Here is a 24,561-nt window from a genome sequence, read left to right as displayed (position 1 = left end):
CGCAGGTTGATGAGAGCCCCTAGGTACATGGGAAATTGCGAAGGCACCAAGTTTGACTTCTCCCTGTTGATCACGAAACCCAGAGACTCTGTAAGATGTAACACAACGTCGAGGTGATTTAGCAACACCTGTCATGATGCGGCAAGTATTATCCAGTCGTCCAGGTACATGAAAATCCGAATCCCCCTGGCATGGAAAATGGCCGCTAGGTACTTGACTACTCGGGTGAAGACCGTGGAGCTGTGGACAGGCCAAAAGGAAGCACCTGAAAATGGTAAGTGAGGCATGTCAACTGGAACTGTAGCCATTTGCGGTCGTCCGGGTGGATAGGAATGAGGAAATACACATCCTTTAGGTCTATGGTCACTGCCCAATCGCCAGGCTGAAGACCCTGGAAAACCACAAGCAAAGAATCCATGCGAAACCATAGGGGCCTTATGGACGAACTGTTGAGACTGCGAAGATTTAAAATTGGACGCAAACCTCCAGACAATTTCTCTATGAGAAAAAGGGTGGACGTGAACCCGTCGACTAGAGAGGAAGGAGAGCAAATAACAGTGTAATCCACCCCAAGGTGGTCAAGAATGGCAGGCGCATGACCCTGCAAACCAAAGATTGCAGACCCCACAGGCATACCAAGCTCAGACGAAACATCGCCATCTGAAAAATCCATGCCAGCAGCAACAGGGAAAAATTCCCCAGGAACCCTAACCTCTGACCCCGCGGCAGACATCGTTCCAATAACTGGAACAGCTGGGGGAGCAGGCTGTGGAGAGGAGGGGAGTAACTGGCGCAGTGCCGACACGCTGCTGCTGCAATGAAGGCAACGCTTCGTTCGTAATGCGCAAAACCTGATCAGAGATCAATTTCACTAAATCAGGAGTAAGGACCTGCTCCTGGGACGCGCTTGAAGAACCCAGGAACACTGGAAGCCGGTGGGAAAGACGACTCAGAAGAAGAGTCTAAGCTGGGCCTGAGATTGCTAGCAATCCAAGCCGCAGCAGCCTGGAACCTCGCAGGAGTCCAGGCCTTACAAATATCACATGGAGCGCCCTGCCCGCAAGAGCGACAGGCCGGGCAAGCAGGGTGTTTATCATCGCGTCGGCTAGGCCTAGGCCCACCACACAAAGAACAAGTAGGCTTCCGCGCGGACAAGGCGACACACTGCACTTTACAACTCTAGTGAGTAAACAATAGCAACAATAGCAAGCTTTCATCACAAAAGCGAGAAGGAAACGAGGATTGTTCACGTAGGGCGTATAGGCAAGCTAGGCCGAATCCGTTATATTCTTTTATGCTCGAGAGGTAAGTTTCAAAGGAAACTTAGGCATTTATCGGTTTATCCAGGTAAGTATTCACGAAATATAGACTACTGTACGAGCATCAGATGAAATAGGAATTTTACAACCCAACCACATGACAATAAAATAAGTAAACCACTGGCAATTTTTAGAACAAAAGAAGTATATGAATTTGGAACAACTGACACCAAATAGCAAATTAAAAATAAATTCGGTTTCTTCTTAGGAACTTACTAAGAAAATAATGGAAATGTCCAATGCAGGTGTATATAAAAGCAATAATGCTACATAGAAGGTATTACAGTAATTTGCTTTGAGATAACTAGCAATCTTAGGCTAGGAGGCAACAGGTGGGTGCCTCACTTATAGACCACCAACATAATTTCTGACTTGTGCAGCCTATTTTGTGAATACTTACCTCGATGAACCTATATTTTCCAGAGTAATACCAACAATAAGAAGAGGGTAAGATAGACCACTACAGGCACTTGGTGTGACAACACCACCTAATACCCTATTCAGAATACACTCTATTGCAGTTGATTGCAACCGCAACAGAGTCGGTGGTAAGCGGTAGTAATCCAAAACTGATTACTCACAATCGCTTTCAACGAGTGCATTCAGACCAACACAAAAAACACTTTACATTCTAGGGCCTAGGCCTCTTTTGGTCAGGCCTATGTTGACTGACCTCAGTCGAACAGTGCTTGTGCAAATTGTTGTGATTTGTTGCGATAGAATTCCATGGTAAACGGTATAATAATAAACATTGCAGCACCCAATCGCAACAGGTAACAATTGCGATATCGATAATACTTATCGACAACTACTGGTGAACTTTCACACATGGTTTTACTTTGTGATTGGGTCCAATTGGGTGTCACAATTGCACCCAATCACACTGGCACTTGGGTAGGATGTTTATAAAGTTGATCAGTAGACTGTTCAGGTCTACTAACACTCATCTGTCGGCCAGCCAGGAAGTTTAAATAAGAAGATCAGAAGGAGGGGAACAATAGTCAAAGGCCAATTAGTACCCTGCATTCATGGTGTTGCAGCCTTTGACCTGAAGGGAGCCACAATGTCTGACAAACTGGAAGCAGCTCTAGGATGTTGATATTGATTACCACCCACAGAATTGGTTCCCAATATCCCTCAAGTATACATCGACATTCAGAATATGAATGAGACCGATTGACTGCTGATAAATTTAGACTAGGCCTACCTATTTCATTCTTAGTGGCAATATAATAAGCGTTGACTGTTGGAGGAGTCATTAGCCATTCCCGCCTTAAAACAGGTTGTCGCAAGCTTCTCAACATATCCAATTCAGACTCCTTTAGAACCTGAAGATTATTCTCGAAATACTGTGTGCTGTTGATGGTCAACTGAAAAATGGTAGAAATAACAGAATTACCAAAATGTAAATTTATTTTTTTTAATACATACACAAAATTTTAGTCTGTGTATTAATCTATGCTATTCTAATGTATAACATTATCAATTATAAATTACTGGTAAGTTTTTATTTACATACTGTATCTTTACACAAATTTTTTTTTAAATTTCGCTTTTCCCCTTCACCACTAATTTATCTTAATGTGGTCAAATTTCCAACATGTGTTTGATTCAATATATCTTGGCGGTTATAAACCTGTTTTTCTTTTCCTTTTGTATGCTTCATGTTATTGTCAAAACAAATTTGTTGCTGATGATTTAAGTATTCCTTCATGGTATAATACTGTTCTTTTAACAAAATAGAGCGTGAAAAATACACACAGAAACACTATTTCAACATGGAGGAATAATCACAATAGACTGGTATACACAGTTAAGCCACAGTTTGAAAATGGTGAGCACTATTATCAAGCAAAAAAATGGTGTTGCAAAAGCCTTCTATTTACTTTCATTAAATCAAGAATCATTGGTATTCAGTGTTAATAATAGGAATTTGTAAAAAATGTTGTTTATTAAAGAATGCTGACAGATTTAAACTTTTACATACAATTTTATAATAATCATTCAACCTCGTTTCATTCATTATGAATTCTGGAAAGCCTATGAGGTCAACTACAGCTTCAGCCTGAAAAAAAAAAACCAGAATAGTTGAAAAAATGTTGTGCAAATGAAGTTTGACACTTTCTGCTGCTTAGGGATACAATGACCTCCACAGGGTCGAGCTCTATGTTTCATATTTTTACTTGTTTTTAAATAATTTTTTTTTTGTTTTTAATTTCAACATCAGTTGGCCATGTAATGAGGAATGCCCTATATGCTCTGTTTTTATAGGCTTAGTAAATCTTGTTCACTTCAATTGTTTACTTTTTGATTTACAAATTATATTCAAATCAGGATTCAAACCCAAGCCCTTCCGATTACCGGAATACTAAAAAGCTGCTAAAACTGCACTTGGCTCATCCTACCTTTTCTGCTGCAACTCTCCTGGTTTCATCATCCATCCACGCTAAATCAGGAAGATTGTTTTTGAAGGCATCACGAATCTCTTCAATCATAACTTTAGCCTGTTAAAAGAATCATCACATCTTCAATTGTTTCCTATGCATGAACATTTGAGTGCTTGATTCCTATAAACATCTCCATCATGTAATGTACTGTATCTATTATAGTATGATGTAGTATGAGGCAACTGAACTGAGCACCAGTGGCGGTGCCTGCAACTGAAATTTGGGGGCCCCCAAGGGCAAGGTAACATTTTAAGGAGGGGATATGCTTGGGAGACCTGAGGTGGGCGTGGTTGGGCATTACTGAAAATGTCTCGAAAGTGGTCCGGGGAAAAAATCCCCCCCCCCAAAATGACATTTCAGAGGGTTTCAGAGGCTTATTTAATTGATTTAATAGATAGATAGTCTATTAATATGTAGGAAATACATGTCATTTCTTTTTCCACCCGACACATTGTGGTTTTCTTCTTTTTTGTGGGTAAAACTGGGGGGGGGGGCAAGAAAATGATCTGTGTGGCAAACTCCCCCCACCACCACTGCTGAGCACTAAACTGAACTATATTTCAGAAACTTAACATCATATATTATCTACTGTATTAAAATAAAGTTTTTATATTAAACACTTTCAATACATGACTTATGAACAAATCAAATAAAGAATATTATAATACAAGGTAATATAATACAGTATGAAGTGAAGGCAGCATATAGAGTTGTTGATATTTCAATGTATGTGGCAATCCGTTTCACAGTAAACTTCCACAGTAAAATAAACAATGATTGTACGTTAAATCTTGCACTTTGATTGAAGAGAAAAATACAGTACAGACTTTTCATTGAAGGGCTATGTTTGATACAGTTAAAACACGTTCCTATTCAAGCACTGTTATTATTATCTACCTGTTGTTTATATTGTGTTTACATATGCTATATACAGGTATATATGTTTAAATCAAATACTGTAGATAATAATACATACAAGAATATAGGAACATGATGTTATAAATCAATTCAAACATAGTAATAATCAATGAAATTTCCTCATTATAGTTGTAGGAAAGTATATTCACTGGTAGAATTAAACTTGTATATACAAATTTGCTCCACTATGTATGAGCCCTCAAATTTTATGAATGGAGGAGAGAAACTACTGTAGTAGTCTTAGATTCCAAAAAATATTGTTTGGGCCTCTGTGACTAAAAAGTATGACTTTTGCTGAGATAGCGAGAGATTGTAGGTTTGATTCCACCAGAGACCCTTTTTTTTAGGCAAACCTAGTACCATCTACGTGGTCTGTCTCTTATACACATCTAGATGTGTATAAGAGACCAATGTAGCAGCAGACATTTCATAAATATCTGAATAAAATCACAACAGATTATTGAGATACAAGCGTAAAAATCCACAGGCGGCCATTTTGAAAAATGCCTCCAAATGGGACTTTCCCCCCATATCTGGACGGTATATAGGAGCTATATTTTATCTAAATTGGTCTATCTTGCCAAATCCATCGAGAAAAAAAGGTATCCTAAAATTAGTCATGGATCTCATGAAAATGACTCTACTATAACTGGACAATAACATTTGTATCATTAATAAGTTGTTTTTTTCTCACAAAAGTATAGCAAATGTGGGATACTAAATTGTAAGATACTTGCAGCTTTCCTATCACCACCTTTAAATGCAGCATCTACAAACATAGCACCAGCAGCCATTCCAATCAATTTGTCCACCACGGCGACACAGAACCGCCATTTTTGTGTAGGGCTTTTCTTGCCAGAGAGAACTTTTACAAGTTCAAGTTCTGCATCGGTAAACTCATGACTCAGCCATTCTGCCATAGAATCTGCAACTTGCCACATCATGTAATTGTGCAGGACCCTATGTAAAACAAAAATAATAATTATATATATATGAAAACAAGGAAATAATTATTCTAGATTCAAGTAGAATCAAATTTGTTTACACATATAACCATTTGTTATGATTAAATGTTTTTAATTTTGAAATGTGCAGCATAATCTCTCTCTGCATATTAATGATTTGACTTTATACTAATAAAAATATGTGGGAAGATGTGCCAACAAACAAACATGAGTAATTAGCTGCAGATGGTGGAATTTATATTTTTATAATCTCTTTTAGCAACTGAAAAACATATATCATATCAATAAATAATGTAAGCAAATTACAGTATGTTGTTTGATGACTAATTTCATAAATAGAGAAAATGAATGTGAGTGGATAAAACTGGTCTTGAAACAAGATTATTAGCTTTGATTTGATTGTTCTTACCTAGGCTCTGTTTCCAACAGGATTGTTGACAGATTAACTATAAATTCCTGATTGTACAATACGACTGGTTCTGATGGTTTAATGGTGATATCCACCGGTTTGAACTTAGCAGACATAAGCGATATCCAATCAATCTAAAAAAAATTTGAAGACTTTATGGAAAAAACAATACAGAGATAAACCATTATAAACATAACCAGATTAGGTCCAAGAATTGAAAAAAGAAAAAGAGAATACTGAGTATCATACGACCGTCGCACGATGAATCAAAATTTTCTTCTGACGAGCGATAGATGACGCAACGCAGTCTGCTGATTGTCAGTGGCAATCTGAACGGATCCTCATTAAAAAGACGATCCGTTGGGTCCGCGTCTTTGTGTGCTTTCTTAGTCGTGTTGCCGTTACGTCGCCGTCACACGCAGTGAGTAACCGGCTTTAAGGTGCAGAGCCCCTGTGTGGGATTGAGAGGCAAAGCACTATGGAACAATGAATTTCATCAATATTTGAAGGTAGAGTATATATTAAGAATCAAAAATTGAAAATCAGAATCTAGTTTAGCAATAGTGGATTCAAGAAGGGTGTTAACAGTTTAAATGCACAGTCTGACACTCCTGGTATTGGCCCATGGAATACAGTAGGCTTAATTAACACAGTTTAGAAGCTTCCATTTGGTTGCTATCGGCTAATGTTGATTACATTTATGATTTTTCTTTTAATTTTGTTTTGTAATTTAATGTAATTTAAGATCATACCCTGGACCTCAGGGAAGAACAGTGTAACAATACTGATTGAGTATGCAGAATAAAGAAAGATTTCTATGTATCTGTAAATTGTGTATCATAATTTCCTGGTCTATGCCATATGCCATCCTTAAATATATCATCAACAGAAACCAGGATAAATATGATTTTCCCCATAAAACGATCTAATCAATGACCGCAGCACAGGGTGGCCCGGGTGAGAATGCCAACCCTCCTGTAGGCCCACAAATAATTTTTCAAGAAAAGTTTGAATATTGATTTTGACAAAATCATAAGCCAATAGATTCCAATTGACTTTTACTTATTGTGGCGGGAGGGCATTAGAGGAGATTAAATAATAAAAGTAGTCTCCCAGAAATTTGTTCAAGGCATTCAGCCCTGGACCCCAACTGAGGGGTCCATGACAACTCCCTGGCCCCAACCTCAGTTTCTTGTTCCATCACAAAGTGCTTACTCAGGGCCCACCCAACATTCAAACTGTGCTGCCTTTAACTTATTTAACATCATCTAATTTAGCATGGGTGCCAGCTGTCAGCTGAAAAAAAGGTTAAGGTTGGCATTCGACGTAGACCAGAAAACGACAATCCACAAATCATCGTCAATCATGAGTTTTAGATTTTAAGCGACGATTAATCTGGGACTGTCTGACGTTATTTGCAAGACATGTGTGCGTGCATAATTGTGTTCATATTGTTTGAATATCGCAGAGTTCCATATAGGATGTGAAACCAACTTTGAATCCATCATATCACAAAAAGCTCACTATTTGTGTCATCAACATTTGTCAATGACACTCCTTCAAATTGGCGCATTGAGACTTGTATAATTGAAGATTGGATTGGATTGGACTGTAATGAGCAACTGAAATTTAGCAAGGTAATTTGCTTCATTTTTGGCTTACAAACTTGTTTTCCATAAAATCGCTACACTGTCGCTGTGTTTTCAGTGCAACCATTGTACTGCGTAGCAGTCCTCGACACAATCGGGAAGGCTCCCTGATTTGACCAACCAATAAGCATCACCAAAAGCTGTTGGAGATAGCTTGTAGCGATTTTATGAAAACTATTTCATAATGAATTTTGTGTGCATATACGTGCCTCATGTACTATAGGCCTATTGATATGGAATAATAATATCTACTTTTCAGATTTCAGGTAAAAATAATTAAAAATATTAATAGTAATAATTCTGGAGCTGGTGTCCACTATTCAGTACTCAGCTTAAAAATTAATAGAGAAAAAAGAAACAGAAAAAAGTTTTGAAACTTGCGTAGCCGGGGTCTTCACGCCTGAATTCAATCAGTATTTAGTACTATATTCCTGAATGGGAGGGATTTTTTACAAGGTTCACTTAAAAAGGGATTCAACTAAACCAAACAACACCATCCCCCTACCCCCACCTTTGTTACTGGACTTGAACAAGAAGAAAAAAATCTATATATAATATAAATAGAGTTCAGATGAAAATATTTTTAAAATCATAAATTTTTTAAGAAAGTTATTTTTTGTTAATTTACGGTATACAAATTTGTTCAATAAAAATATCTAAGTTGAACACTTTTATGTTAATGAAAAAAAAAAAAGACCTCCATTAACACCTTAACAATCAATACATTTCTTATCAATTTTAGAAACAAAAAAAGTTAAATATGTGAAGTTACTGACCGCTGGCATGATCTGCTGTAAGTATTTGACATCGGTTTTATAATAGGTACTTGCTGGGCTTAAATCTGTGATCTGGAAAATCAATCAAATATTGCTATTTTGTACTTTGTAATAGTTGTATTTCAACATTCATGCATTATAAAGGGTTTTTTTTAAATGAATGTTACCAGAGGCTCTTACCAGCCATTATATGCTAGTGATCCTCAAAATACAGTTCTGCATAACTTCAGCCTGGCCAGTTTTGGTAAGCTGACTATCAGATCATCTGGTCATTTCTAAATTTGGTTCAGATATTTTTCCAAAAGATTCTCATATTGACAGATATATATGTTATTGGAGTATGTTACACTATTGCCTAGGTATAATATCAACATTTTACTGAAAGTATTATAAAAGCTATAGATACTTAGTACTCATTTAGTGACCCTTTCTCTAATTAATGGTCAATTAATCAATCAGATAGTCTGTTGTGCTCATCTGCTGCTGTTCACCCCTTTCCTCCATCGTTCACAATTATTCATCATGCGACAAAGTGTCATATATGTCTATACTCTAATGTCGTCAATCCAAATCTTGGCCATCCCTTTCTATTGATTCCACATGGCCTATAACTAAGCCATTAGAGCATCTGCAAACTACATAATAATATGTTTGCATTCTATGAATGATGGTACCAATATGTTATCATATTGGTACCATCATTCTATCAATGATGGTACCAATATGTTATCATATTGGTACCATCATTCTATCAATGATGGTACCAATATGTTATCATATTGGTACCATCATTCTATCAATGATGCTACCAATATGTTATCATATTGGTACCATCATTCTATGAATGATGCTACCAATATGTTATCATATTTTTTTATCAATTGTCAATATCTTACATTTGCAATTCTGGTTTCCAATTCCAGCACCTCTTTGAATGCAATTCTTGATTTGTTTTCCGGAGCACCTAACAACACAGCCAACTTTACATTGTACTCAGTATAAGCGTCCAATACCTATAATAAAAACACATTAATTCATACACAAACAAAAAACATTCAATTTACACTTGAAATGAACCAACATTCAATTTACACTTGAAATGAACCTAAAATAGAGTGGAGTTGAATGGCTTAGTGGTTAAGATGCTTCTAATGCCAAGGTCATGGGTTTAATTCCAGTGACAGCAGGACTTTTTCTCACAACTACACTCCCTACGACCATGGAGGTATAAAGATATTTAAAAAATATATTTTTATACCTCCATGCTAGGACTCATAAACAGACTTGGTTTGTAAAGCATCTTTCCATCCTTAAGTAAGTGGCGAGTGTACTTGATTTTAAGTTAAAACAATAATAAAATGAATATTAATAACAATGCACTTAATGATCTCCCATACTCTATACTCTTAAAAATACAATCCACAATGCTTGTATTTGAAAAAAAAATCTATTGTTTTTAACTGTAACAGATAGATCAACATTTGGTAAATAAGAATCTTATCTTATATCTTTTATATCTTTTATTTCAACAAACCAATTTGCAGAATATAAGCTGAATTACATGGTGTTACAAAATGTAAAATTTACAATATATAGAAATTATTTCAAGACAGTTAATTACAAACATTACTTTTTTACAGGACGGACCTCTACAAGGCTGAGGTCATCGACATACTTGAGGTTTTATTCAGAGACTCTTTGGCGGCGTTGTTAATTACTGCTATAAATATGATGGGGACGAGTTTGGTACCTTGCGGAACACCACAGGAGAGTGTTTTCCATTGTGACAAGAAAGAATGGTACTGTACCCGTTGACGACGGGCTGTAAGAAAGTGTGATATCCATGGTAATAACTCGCTTCTGACACCAAGCTCAAAGAGTCTCTGAATAGCCAAAGTATGGTCGATGCAGTCAAAAGCCTTGGAGAAGTCCGTCACAACGAGAGTACCAACAGTCTTACTCTTGTCGCAACCTTTAAAGAAAAGATTAAGCATCTCAATTAAACAATGGGAAGTGGACGATTCTTTTAATGCACCATATTGGTTATGGTCAATTGACTTGGATAAGTCATCCATACCCATTTAGAGACAAACCCTTCGCAAACTTTTGCTAAAATGGAAGTTAATGAAATTGGCTGGAGTTTAGAGACTACAGCCGGGGTTGTTTTAGGAATAGGGGATATTGTGGCATCCTTCCACATATGGGGAACAACATCTTCTTTTAAGGACGAATTAAACATATTGCATACTGGGATGCTGAACTCGTGTGCGAATTCTTTTAGTAGTTTTGCAGGTAGTGCATCAGGCCCTGTTGCTTTTTTAGTGTTTAATTTGGTTAATTGATGATACACCTCCCATACTTCTATCTTTGGTGGTAGGTTTGCAGGCAGGAAGCTTGGTAAGTCTGTTACATTAAGTTGAGGTCTACTTTGAGATACAGAGGCAAAGCTGTCATTTATTGCCTCTGCTATATCTTTATCATTATTAAGATTAGAGTCCTGGCACCGTGATAGTTGGGCATTGTTGACATTTATTTGTAATTATCTGGATCCCTTTGTGCCAACCATGTGGATCACTTGACTTAAGGTTTTGAATACGATCCTTATAATAAAATTTTTTTGCATGAACAATAGCATGTATGACCTTACGAAGAAACCGCCAAAGAAACATTTTTTTTCCCGCAAATGCTATCTGCCGTTTTCTAATTAACGATTTAATCTCAGGGGAGATCCAGAGTTTGTCCTGAGAGTGAAGTTTAATAATTTTGGTAGGGAAGTGGACATCTATAGCCTTATTAATAACTTTATAGAATGCATCAGCTTTATCGCAGGTAGAAGATGCCTCAATAACTTCTTGCCAAGGGTGGTTGGTTATCCACCTTCCGAACTCATAGATACAATGTTTACGTAAAGGTCTAATTAATCGTTTAGTTTGTTTACTTTTTTGGCTATACTGCCAAACTGGTGGAAGGTAAACAGTGTTATGATCGCTTTTCCCAATTGGACAGCTAACTATAGGACAGTTATTATTAAATCCAATATAGCATCACCTCTTGTTGGCTTATCTACTACCTGTTTCAATGAGTGAGCTCTGCACAATGGATTAATAATAAATTAAAATCTCCTAGAATCACAATACCAATATCAGGATCACATGAAAGTTGTTACCATATGTTCAATTAATACCTCTTTAAGTTCCGAGTTAGGAGGTATATACAGCACAAATACCAATTGCAGACACAGTTCTTGGAAGGCGATAGGGACGTACTCGAAGCCATATGCATTCTAATTCTTCGGGAACGCTAATGTCTGATAAAGTACTTACTGGCAAATTATCCTTTACATAGACGGCCACACCACCTCCTAGTTTGTCAACTCTGGTTGTGGTAAAGATATTAAAGCCATCAACTGCCAAGTAATCATTATTAACCATCTGAGGTTGCCAGGTCTCGGTAATAACTGCAATATCGGTTACATTGATATCAGATTGATGTAGCAGTATTTCAAGCTCATCAGATTTGTTCAATAACGATCGAGCGTTTGTAAGGAACAGTCTGGGAAGGGACTTGGCCTTACACAGAGTTGGAAAGCATGTCGGTAAGACTTGAACGAGAACAGATGGTGGCCGAACAGGACAGAATGGAACTGCTTGTCTGTTTCCAACTGCTACTTCTATTGAACGCTTTACCTTTCTGCCTGCCCGCCTGCCCCTACAAAATGCTGTTTTAAGTAATCCAAGTTCCTTTAGTTTGTACTTAATACTTGACGAAAGTTTAATATTTCTTAGTGCTAGTAGTCTCAGTGTTCTCCTATCATATACATACTGCGCTGGCCTATTATAGTAAGACTTCGCCACTGCTAGTCGTTGTATCGTTGAGGGAAACAATAACTTCACATATTCTGCCACGTACTACCTCTTAATTACGAGCGTTGCATACCGGTACAGGTTTAGCATCGCCGTCGCAGTACCAGGCCTAGGTAATTCCATATCATTTACAATGGCTTTAATCCAAAAATTTTACAATTGCTACAATTTTTCTTTAAACAGACTATCGAATGAATCATAATGAAAAAAATACGGTCACAAAGCCAATTAACGTCACAAAGACGATTTAAACAGTCTTAACATTGACAGACAAAACAAATGTGACTGCTACCAAGCGCCACCAATAATGACATTATTTTGAGTTTCTGTGTAATATGGAACCTCACTCAAAGTTAGGGTTAGTAAGTGCTGAGTTTTCTTATCAATCATATTTTAATCTAGACTATTGAGACTACCATTCTTTATTCATCATTAAGCCCTTGTTTCTTTTTTCTTTTTTTTTTTGTAATGTTCAATCCTTTTAAAAATTCAAATACTGTAATAGTAATACAAAATGTGTTTTTATACTGGAAGCATTGAGATGCAATAACCATGTTCAGGGGCGGTTTAAAATGTTACCAAAATCCTCAAAAGGAAAGGGGCACTCCCCTGGGGAAATTTTTATTCCTAGATGACCGGAAATGAGCTTTCGAGACTTCTGAGGTGTCTTTTAATGACCTCATGTCTTCAAAATTTCCCCCTCTTGAAAAAGGTAAAGTAATTTGATCTCATCCTTAGACCTATCCTAGACCTATATAACATAGATGGAAAAAAATCAAGACATTGTCCTTAGCAAAAATTGAATATATTATTGTATTCCAACAACTGAGTAGTTGGATACATCTTTCTACTATGGATCGATAACCGTCAGGCCTGACAAATGCTCTTTCGTACATAAATTATTACGACGTCGAATCGAAAACAGTGTCTTTTATGAGGCTGTATAAAACATTGACAAAGAATACTCCCATTATTATTATAATCAAGTACATCAAGTAAAACAAATGTAACTTACATCTGCATTTGCTGTCTTATTCAAATAATATTCGGTGTCTGGCAAAGTCAAGGATGGTATTTCTACCTGCAAATACAAATAAATAACTTAAAAGTTGAAGATATGCATATTACAACTGAATATCGAACATCATCTTGGAAATATTGCTCACTTTTTAATAGAAATATCTATTCTGAGATTGAATGATAAATAATAAAATAACTACTGATTATAACACACTCACTGCTATGCAGTATGACAGTTTACCACCAAGTAAATATTCCCCAGTTGCAAAACATATAAAACATCTGAAATATATTTATAGATACGGCCTTTCCAAGCTTCAGCAGGAGTGTTTTTTATGCAGTTGTGGAACTGGAAGCACCAGGCGCATCAAGGGGCCTATATGGATCAGACGTAGAGGGAAACGAACTATGAACAGAGACTATGGCACTCACATACTGAGTCACATTTATGACACTATTGTTTAAGTGACCCCACCTACAGTATTGGTGTGCATTTTAACAATAGTGTGCTCACTCTGAAGATGATGTTTGTGTAATGAACATTGAAAGTATCAGGGAATGTCAGTTAAGGTCAGTTCAAGTTTATTGGTTTGTTAAAATACAAAATTTCTCACTTACCTTAATTGTTCCTTAATTTGTAGATGGCCCACATAACAAAAAATACCCTTTTACTAAATTCACATGATTTAATGGTAATGGTAATTATATATAATTTATATTTGTCTTAACCTGTTGTACCATGCTATAGTAAATTTTTAAAATTTGTTTTCAATCTTAGCAGTTCCCATAATTTTTTATTATTATTTTTTTTAACAAAATTGTAATGCACTCTTTAATATTTTAGTGTACCTATTTAATTGATTCTTATGAATATAGTAAAGAGTTGGCACAATTCAGTTTGCAACTGTGAGTGCAAATCTTGTTTTTAATAAAGTGAAATATCTATCAAATGAAATATCTAATCACATTGCCACTTCATATGCTGTACATAAAAACAGACATCATTTGAAGCAATAATCCAAGGAAACGGTGAGCAATTTGCATGTCACAATAACAATTCGACTTATTAAATAAAAAAAGCCTTACCTCTATGATATGAACTTTTGAATTCTTTTCATCTTCCACAACATAAAATGGTTGAATGAGATCTAGGTCGTACTTAACTGCAATGTCAATCAATGTACTGTTGAAGTCAAAACTACGATTTTGCACGTCCTCCAATAGGTTCCATCCACCTAACTGTAACAAATATGTTAAGAGATTCCGCAGCTAAAATATTTACATTAATTTAATATATAACATTACAGTTTAGTGTACAAAAGATTTTTCTGTAGAACCATAAATACATATTTATAGCATAATTTCACAACGAAATAACATTGCAATGTTGCCCACAATGTTTGCCAACTTTAAAGCATTTCGTGTTTGCTGGGTATTTTTAAAATTATATGCATGTCATGAAAAAAATTAGTCCAGGGGAAGATTTAGGCGGGGTTAGCCCCCACCCCTATCAACATGCATGTTTGTTTTTTTTATGTCTGTGTTAAAAAGCCTATTAAGCTGTCCTAAATTAAAATTTTTATTTAAGACCTTTGGATAAATTATTTTATTATGTCATGACTGGACCTTATCCCATTGGTGGTTTTGATCCAAACCATCTAAAGTTTTGGTAGCCCCTTACAGAAAATCCTAGATCTGCCCTTAGGGTGGGTTTTCAGTGTTTGTAATATGTTTATGTATATTTCACGATAGCAAATGTTCATTAATTTTGTGGAGCTCAATGACCCAGTTGGTTAAGCCCGGTTGTAGCAACTTTTTCACAATCACAGATTTCTCTTCATAGTAAGGGTAACATAGGTAAACACCTGAAATTACATGGTATTAGTGATTCTGATGTTATTAACCACATCAGCTAAATGTATATAAATGTAAATCAAAATTTGACTGCCTCATTAAAGAAATGCTATGGATTAAAGATTTAAAACCATCTCTTAACAAACAGATTCTATTAAAGCAAAATTGTTTATCTAGCCAATCAATTTGCATGGAGCTTATCGGTATCATAGCTCCAACTGCTGTAGCTAGGTGTTTCTTGTGATATTTTAATTCATGTTGGCTTCTTAGGTTTGTCTACTTCTGTATATTGTTGTTCACTTGATCTTGAGAATGTGTCCATGATGGACTCGAAACATCGATCTTATTTTTTGTCAATAAATTTTGTTTTAAAATTATATAGTAAATGTCTGCTGATTCGTAACTTATTTTGTTATTGTTTAAATAAAAACAACCATAAAGCCTATGCGTTTCAACTGAATTTGTTCTACTCAGTGGGATACTTACACTATCTAGTACATCTAACAGCGGTTGCCCTTTCAATGATTCTATGATCTTGTTTTCATCCATGCATGACTTGTATAATCGGCGTGCCTTTTCTCGAGCATTGTTTGGGTCAACTTTTCCCTCTGGCTCTTTTTCTATGTATGCATAGCATAAACATATAAACAACAGAAGTCCAATAATGATGAATACTTTTTCATGGTAGGTGCTACACTTTGGCAAGAACATAATGCAAATTTTATAAATCGTATCAAACATAGTTCATCAACAAAAGTTCCTTATTATAGTTGCATGAAAAAAGGTCTCTGGTAGGAATCAAACACGCTATCATGGTGAGTGTTGCATCCTTTGGACCACATAGGCCGGTACGATATCATTACGGATCTAGGACCACTACTCTCTCTCACTGTCATATTACACTTGAGAGTTCACACGCAAAAGAGCAAATTATTAAGCTACGTAATAGTATAGGTAGCAGCTGGTAAATCATAGGAAATAATTTCCAATTCAAGTTCAACACAAATAGTATATCAAATAGATAATACAGTGCTCAAATAGGAACATATGTTATAGATCTTATCAAATATAGTTCATCAACAAAAGCTCCTTATTATAGTTGTGTGAAGAAAGAGGTCTGGTGGAAATTAAACCTGTAATCTCGTAAAAAAAAAGCATTACAGAAAATGCGGGCAAATAAGAAATTTCACTCAAACATACAGCAATTAGGATCATAGTCATGATGTCGATTTTTTATTGTTACTTACCAAGTTCTCTTTTTAAGACAGACTGATTTTCTTCCCAAACAGTTCCAAATGTCCCCCATCTGGTTGAGCCATCTGGTATGGGGTGTGATTTAATCCAGCCCCCACATGAGTATTTATAGAAATCTTCACATGGATCCACTGATATATCCATGGAGTTGATAACGCTGCTTGCTACACTAACGCAAGTTGGAGTCAAACAGTACCCTGTGGAATAAAGCACTCAAAGATGCACTGTCTACCAAAATCGCAAAAAATTTATTGAAAAATAAGTTTTCGCTGATTTACAGACGTTTTCTACAAAAATCTTTAAATTAATTGCAAGCCAATTTAATGGTCTACCGTAAATGCTCAAATAAGAGCCGCTCTCGAATAAGCTCCGCACCAAATGTGATTTTTTCATTAAGCGCCGCTCTCGAGAGTATATATTACCCTGTGTGTAATGAAACACATTGAGAAACAGGGTTTAAAAATGAATAAAAATAACACAATGAAGAAACACAAATTTCTTTATAAACGTTTATTTACGATGACGTTGGACCTATAATAGGCCTACCGAACTACGGAAATAGGTAACAAGAGAACAGGCATGGAAAGCGCCACGCCAATATTTTTGTATAAGTGCCGCTCTTGAATAAGCACAGCACTGTGAAGCCTCCAAACATTTTTTAAAGCACCGCGGTGCTTATTCAAGCATGTACGGTATGCAAAAGAATACAGCAAAGGTATTTAACTTTCTGTTATAACATTTTTTTTTCTTTTTTCATTGTAAAGGCGGACAATTTCTTGTATGAGCATAGCTCAAGTATTGGTATCCCCACCACCCTTCAATTTGTTTTATTATTATCTTACATTTGGTGAAATAAATACTAAATAGTAGGTCTTTAAAACAAATTAAGCAATTTAAATTGAATTGAAATTTCCATTTTTAGCTCAACAGACAATGCATCAGCACTTTGTATGTTGTACCGATATGAAGTCTTAAATCAGTGGCAGCCCTAAATTTCTCCAAATTAAAAATTCAGAAAAATAGAAAATTCTACCCAAATTTTGAGCCCAATAGTGCTGCCATTTCACCATAATCATAAATTTTCTTACCTCTCAGCCCCAACCATGTTGGGGCTGAGGTAACATAGACCCTCTATCTGTTTAATTCCCGTTCTGGGCCCCTCTATTTCAAATTCCTGGATCCGCCACTGTAAATAGCACATCATGTCAAACAGGCTTCTACAGTGTAAGTTCAAAGCACTTCTCATGACTTGTCAATTGGATCAAACACATATTAAACACATGAACCCCAAAAAGAAAGGGGTTCGGGTTCTCCCCTGGAAATGTTAATTTTTAAATGGTGAAAAATTACCTTTCCCGACTTCTTCTTTTAATGACTTCTGAGTTCTTCAAAATTCAAGGTTTTACCCTTGAAAATGGTCAGGAAAATTTTTATCATTCTTATTGACAGTAAATGGGCCTATAGGCCTATGTGTGTACTGTCGGGAATTAGGATTGATGTTGTTTTAAAATTTTTATTTTTACGAACTATTTTTATTAATGTATTGATATGATTCGCACTGCCTCACGGTGAGTCAGCAAATTTGTTGTGTTGCGCGTTCTGCGGTTTACGCGCGTCTTGTCTGAAACAAGGCGGTTGATCGACGGCTTTGATTGAGATGAGACCAAAGAGTATAACAAGAAAGCAAAGTCCCGTTCGTAAAAACGTCACGCCTGTGTAGAACGCCCACGGTTGTATGTTCTTTTTATTACCCAGTGCAGCGCGGTAGAAGTACGCCCGCTATAAACTCAGTAAGCAGAAAACAAAAGTACAGTATCTTGTGGAGAACAGATAAACAGACAAACTGACCGTGCGCGGTGGATTACTGGGTAATAAAAAACATACAAGCGTTAGTTGGCATCCTGCACTAGCTACGTAGAGCGTATCGTTTTTTTACGCTCTCAATGAGCGTTGTTGGCTCTCTTGTTCTATTTATACTCTTCGATGAGACATGCTGTGATTCTGTCTTTGAAGACCTGATTGAGGAAGCTGATTTTACGATCAAACTCATGAAATTCTATACAGATGATAGTCTATAATACGTTGTGTATTTTGAAGTATTGATTAAGAATGATGTTAGTCATGTTTAAAGTAAGTTTTAATTCTATTATTGCTGTAGTTTTATGATATGCGATGTCTCGCACGTAAGCCTAGAATTATTCTTGCTTCGTTTGGTGCGAGTCGTATAGCAGTGATGTAGGCTGTAAGTAAGTAACCTTCTGAAGCATTGCAGCATCTCACCGAATGCATTTGAAGTACAAGCATCAGATAGACTCATTTGGAGACACGCTACTCACACTGAAATAGAACGGTTTGAAAAAAAACAGAATCTTGCACGCAAAAGCTAAACGTGCAGCAAGAAAGGAACGTGAGAAAATAAAATGCACATCAACTAAGCATCAGTGCCAGACGTGTAAAAGAAACTTTAAATCCAGGATTGGACTAATCAGCCACCAACGTATACACAAGGATAATTTATAGGTCTAGGAACATGCCAATATACTTGGTGATCAAGGTCTTCTTCGAATACGAAGGACGAACAAACATTGTTGTTAAATTAATGTAACGTTAATTTAATTATTAAGAGGGTATTTGTGTCTTGCACTACAAGTTTATCATGATGTTATAGTTGTTAAGTTCATTGCTAGACTAGAATTTATACGGTTAACGATGTTTAACTCATTAGCTTTCCGATTCTTGGTCAGCTTGCAGATTAGCGTTTGACAGATGAACAATCAGTTCGCGCTGGCCATGTTTTTCGTAGCGTAGAAGTTTTGTTTGTGGTACGCTAGAGTGCGTTCTGATGTAAATAAAGATGGCGGCGCCCACGATAGACGATGATTATTTTGTAGACGATAATAATTCCTAATAAAGACTTTGTTTATGATATTTTATTAGTGATATTATATTGCATTTCTATGACAAGGTAATCTGTATGTAGTAAGTTTAGATAACCAAGAGATTGAATACATTATAAGTTTACGAATATTCATTTGCCAGGTTGTGGTAAAAGAGACACAGTTGTGATTATACTATAACCATGTTACAAACGAGAGTGCATTGCATGTATTCTTATTGTCCTATAAATTTTATGTGTATGATTATGATTATGCTGTGGTTTAGAGTACTGTATATGAGATTATTATGGTTATGCATAGATTAGTGTGGTTCATTCTAGGAAGTTGATTGAGGTCGATGCATTTTGTTGATATAATTTATGAGAAATTAATGATCATACTTAGATGTTTAATCAAAGTTATGCTGCTATGAATTGAGTATCTGATATACTTCAAGCCATGAGATGTATACTAGGCAATGTAACCGGGAATTGGGTTATGAGAGTATACTATGGCTTGTACAGTAGGAAATTATCATTGAGAAATTATTATAGTGATTTACGTTCAATTTTTTGATGCGACATTGGATTGAGGATTGTTTAACAATGATGTGATTCTTAATGCTAATGATGAAGCAAGGAGAATGGCATTGAGTAGGCTGTAGACTAAAACCTCCCTGTAAGACCATGGAGATTTAGATTTTCTATAACCAAAGGCAATGTTAATTTATCTTAAGCCACCCATTTATTTAAGGAAACTCCATTGAAACACCTTTAGTTTTTCCTGTTAAAATGGGAAAATGGTTGAAACAACCTTTGAACACAGTAGACACGTCTGATCAATTACTGGATAATGAATATTCAATAAGATCTGGTAATGATTCATTTAGAATAAACAGTAATAGTCAACATGTGTGCCATTTTAAAATCAGTGAAAATATGCCATAGATTCACTGAAGTCAATAGAGGGATTTAGCGATGGGCGTCACATGACCTAACTTGGGTGTTGGATATAAACAATCCACTGACACAGCAGTGTTTTACATTGAGATTTTGTTATCGCGGCTGTCCCTTGTATATTGCTGTAAAGATCATCATAATTCCAAGTAAAATATTCTCAATTGATTGGAAATTAAACTTAAGAATTTTACCTTTATGTTTTGCTAATGCTGTAAAAGATACTGACCGCAAACATTGAGATTTTTTGACAAATGTTAGGCCTAGGCCCCTGCATAACTATGGCATGGTTTTTGAATAATTACAAAAATTTGAAAGCATACAATCCAAGGAGAATGCTAGGATAAATAAATAAAAACTATGTTGAACAATCATATTGCCATTCCTAGCCATTTACTTGTTTTCGCAACCATAACATTATCTTTTCCTATGCTTTCGCACTATAATGCTTTTCATGTATACCCAAGTCAGATCAAATGATTGCCTGTAAACAATCATCGCTAAATCCCACTATTGCAGAGTAATAAACAAGACCTTTCAATACTCACTGTTCTTTGACTTTTGGAGTTGAACAGCAAGACCAATTACACAGAAAAGAAGCACCACTGAAACACCAATTAACGCAAGAATTAATGCTTTTTTAGTGCACAGTTTTGACCTTAGCTTGCTGGTTTTGCTCAAATTGCGGAAACCAATTTCCTCCTTCATCTCCACTGGTCCTTCAGCTTCTTGACCCGTCGTGTTAGATGACTCCTCATTCTCAAAGTCTGTGCGTTTATATTTAGTCATCTACAATGAAACAAAATTTAAACGTGAATACTAATCAGATATTTGATAGAATGAATTTGTGTGCAACAGTCAGCCATTGGAGAATGTATCATGATTACAATTCAGAATGAATATTTTTAACTGAAGAATGTATGTGTACTTAAGAATCCCAACTGGAAACATTATTGCAGCATCAATAGCATTTTGGCTTGCATATCAAATCATAAATGCAAAATCCAGGACAGTATGAAACTACAAAGGCAGTGATAAAAGTCATCATGATTACGGTATATATTTTGAGCAATTCTTCAAGAACCTTCATTGGTGAAGGTAATGAAAAAGGGACACAGTCAAAAATACTGTATAATAGAATCAATTCCCACTATTAATGGTGCCATGATATGGGAGAACAAAACAAAATTCTGCCAAATAAAATGAAGATGCGGGAATGTAGAGAAATACTAATAGGTAAAGTGGAAACATAATGCAAGTGATTTAAGAACGACAGGTTGTCTGGGGATAAGTACGCCTATTAAAGCTCATAGATAGAATAGAAGAATAGAAGTCAATTAGTGAAGATATATAACGATCTTTTAAAGACCAATAACTGAGTATAGATGTTTAGTTTGGCACTCATCTTTGTTGGGGAATGAAATTGAGTCTGTACAACACAGACAGTTTTGGCCAACAAGTTGAATCATGTATAAATGTCATCATAAATGTAGGGGTTGGTTGAATTTTAAAGATGGAATAAAATTAACACAATTTAGCAATATAGGAAATATGCAAACATCATTAACCCCCAGTAATAGTAATGAGTATTCAGTAGAGATAGGTTTTATAGAAGTAATCATTTATTCTGAGTATAATAATAATAATAATAATAACAATAATAACTTTATTGTCTCTTTTTGAAACAGAGGCACAATTCTTAAAGAGAAGTGCAAAACCAAATGTAAAGAAAAACCTTTAAACAATCATAAAAATGTAAAAATATGAATCTCACGACAGGGAAAAATACATAAAAAGTTATTAAAATTTTAAGGTGAATGGGAAGTTATATTAAAACTATGAAACAAATATACCTATCACAACTGTGTAATAGAAAAGTATTGTAAATATCAATGTGTTCTTTCCATGCAGATTTAATTTATAATATCTACTAAAGATTTCATTTGCCATTTCATAATTATTGTGGGTGAAATGGTAATGACTTCAGTATTAAAACAGATTGTTTTAGGAAATCTACTATTGAAATCATATGCAGGATGATAAATAATTTTTGCAGAATAATTTGTAATTGTATTTTAACTGCTTTTAAAACTTGTTATTTTTTAAAACTAGCCTAATTCATTACCAATTTATACCACAAATATATACCAAGGTATGAATATATACTGAGGTATAAATATACTGTATCGGCAAATTGAGATCCTAAATCTCCCAATTCTTAATTTATTCTAATTTTAATAAACATGAAATAAGGCATGCAAATTTGTTGGAAAAGTCATAAAGAAGTGCAAATGAGTTGGCAACAGTCAATCATGGTATTATCCAAACAATGCTGAACAGTGTACATGTTTAACTTCAAGAGAGAGCAGCTTAGCTCAGTCGGCTAATCTGGTGGTAGCCGCTGTGTGTGCGCTGAACCGTGGAGATCTCTAGGTCCCCGGTTCAATTCCCATCGCTACCTCTCCTTTTCAGTTAGAGGGATGAAATACAAGTTACAATAAATAGCGCACCGTCTTTTGGATGAGACGTTTGATCCCATGTGCATTATTGCCCATGTGCATGTTAAAGAACGCAGTACACTCTTCGGAAAAGAGTAGGGGATTGTCTCCCGGTGTACTGCCCAATCACTACCAGAAGGACCCCACTGGAAATAAGTCTTTCGTGGGCTATCCTTGGTGTTTACACCGAATAATTCCAATCCAATCCAAGCCCTTATTCCTAATCCTACAATACAATATGCAATCTGTAAGTCCATTATTAATAGTAATACTATCTATGAATTTTATTCACATCACAGGGCAACTGCTCTCAGTAAAAAGGTTTAATTGATATATTTGTTGGAATATATATTCTTATACAAGAATGTTCAAAATTATTCAAAACAGTTCCAATCATACAGAACACAGCACACTGAAATATTCAGTGAGAAAAAAAGAAGGAAATGAAGTGGGAAAAGGAAGAACAACAACATTCTGGCATTTAGTGTTTGGATTGGATTTGAAGGAGACTCATTTCCAGTGGGGTTCTTCTGGTGGTGATTGGGCAGTACACCGGGAGACAATCCCCTACTCTTTTCCGAAGAGTGTACTGGTACTGGTACTTGTAGCTGTCTGATTTCAGACATTTGGCAGCCATTGATATTATGTTGGTGTTGAAAGACTGCATATTGTGAGAGGGACCTGTGTACAAACAATTTACCAAACACAAAAAATATGGAAAACTGAATGCTATTTACAAAATATTCTATTTAATGCCTATGGGTGTACTGCATTCTTTAACATGCTCATGGGCCATAAATGCACACAGGACCAGGGGCGGATCCAGAGATGTCCAAAAGGGGGAGGGGGGCAAAATTTGGGCCGATTGAGACAACAATGTCCTAGGGGGTCCAGGTGCATGCCCCCAAAAATTTTTGTGTTCTAGACGCCCGAAAATAACATTTGAGGCGTTGTGGGCTATCATTTTTTTCTTTTTCTTTCGTTTTTTTTCTTTTTTTCACCTTCCAAAAGAGGGGCCGGGGGCGGGGCCGGGCTGCCCCACCCCCCTAAATCCGCCCCTGAGGACCAACGGCTTCAAATGTCTCATCCAAAAGACAGTGCACTATTGTACTTGTATTTCAGCCCTCCAGCTAAAACATAAGGAGAGACAGCGATAGGGATGGGAATTGAACTGGGGACCTAGAGATCTCCACGGTTCAGTGGCTACCACCAGATTAGCGGACTGAGCTAAGCTGCTCTCTCTTAGTTTAAAACAATGTGTGTGGAAAAACAATATTTGTGGGAGGATGATGAACAATTATTATCTACCTGAAAAAAAACATGTACTGAACTTAAAAATAAAAGTACATTTACTGAAAGTGTCAATAAAATAATAATAATAATAATAATAATAATTTAGAAAGATGTTATTTAAAAATATTTTTTCTACAACAGTAGTAGCAACATCAACTTTTAAAAGATATATCTTTCCAAGTGCGCCTACATCTTGGTTCAGTCTGTAAAGACCTGTCTGAAGGTTACCTATAGGTATAATAATTGTAAATATTGCAAACACATTAAACATATGTAGTACAATTCTCTGCAAAATAAGAATCCAATAAAGAGCTTTCAAAAATGGTGATTGTTTTGTAATGTTTCAAATAATTCCAGTTGATTTGCAGAAGCTTAAAAATGATGAATACAGCACATGTGAGCATGATGCGAGTTGGCAAATAAGAATCACCTATAGCATTACTGCAAACTTGAGACAGATTAAT

The 24,561-nt window shown here is 35.9% G+C and overlaps 1 protein-coding gene across 1 annotated transcript in view; it reads right to left on the bottom strand.

Moving 5' to 3' along the window:
- Positions 1–24,561, bottom strand: part of LOC117114228 (endothelin-converting enzyme homolog) — a 40,185-nt gene that overhangs the window by 7,116 nt on the left and 8,508 nt on the right. Inside the window, exons 3-14 of the mRNA XM_033257833.1 lie at positions 20,855–21,095; positions 16,468–16,671; positions 15,707–15,840; positions 14,453–14,605; positions 13,362–13,427; positions 9,380–9,496; positions 8,484–8,555; positions 6,059–6,192; positions 5,422–5,644; positions 3,725–3,823; positions 3,307–3,384; positions 2,527–2,689 (exon numbers count right to left, since the gene is read on the bottom strand). Coding sequence (XP_033113724.1) covers positions 2,527–2,689; positions 3,307–3,384; positions 3,725–3,823; positions 5,422–5,644; positions 6,059–6,192; positions 8,484–8,555; positions 9,380–9,496; positions 13,362–13,427; positions 14,453–14,605; positions 15,707–15,840; positions 16,468–16,671; positions 20,855–21,095 — 1,684 coding nt within the window. The remainder of the gene's footprint in view (positions 1–2,526; positions 2,690–3,306; positions 3,385–3,724; positions 3,824–5,421; positions 5,645–6,058; positions 6,193–8,483; positions 8,556–9,379; positions 9,497–13,361; positions 13,428–14,452; positions 14,606–15,706; positions 15,841–16,467; positions 16,672–20,854; positions 21,096–24,561) is intronic.

Source organism: Anneissia japonica, unplaced genomic scaffold (assembly GCF_011630105.1).
Source record: "Anneissia japonica isolate Jap-2015-1 unplaced genomic scaffold, ASM1163010v1 scaffold1525_len913038_cov183, whole genome shotgun sequence".
NCBI classification, from domain to species: domain Eukaryota; kingdom Metazoa; phylum Echinodermata; class Crinoidea; order Comatulida; family Comatulidae; genus Anneissia; species Anneissia japonica.
The sequence above is the reverse complement of the archived record's forward strand: the minus strand, read 5'-3'. Positions and strand labels throughout refer to the sequence as shown.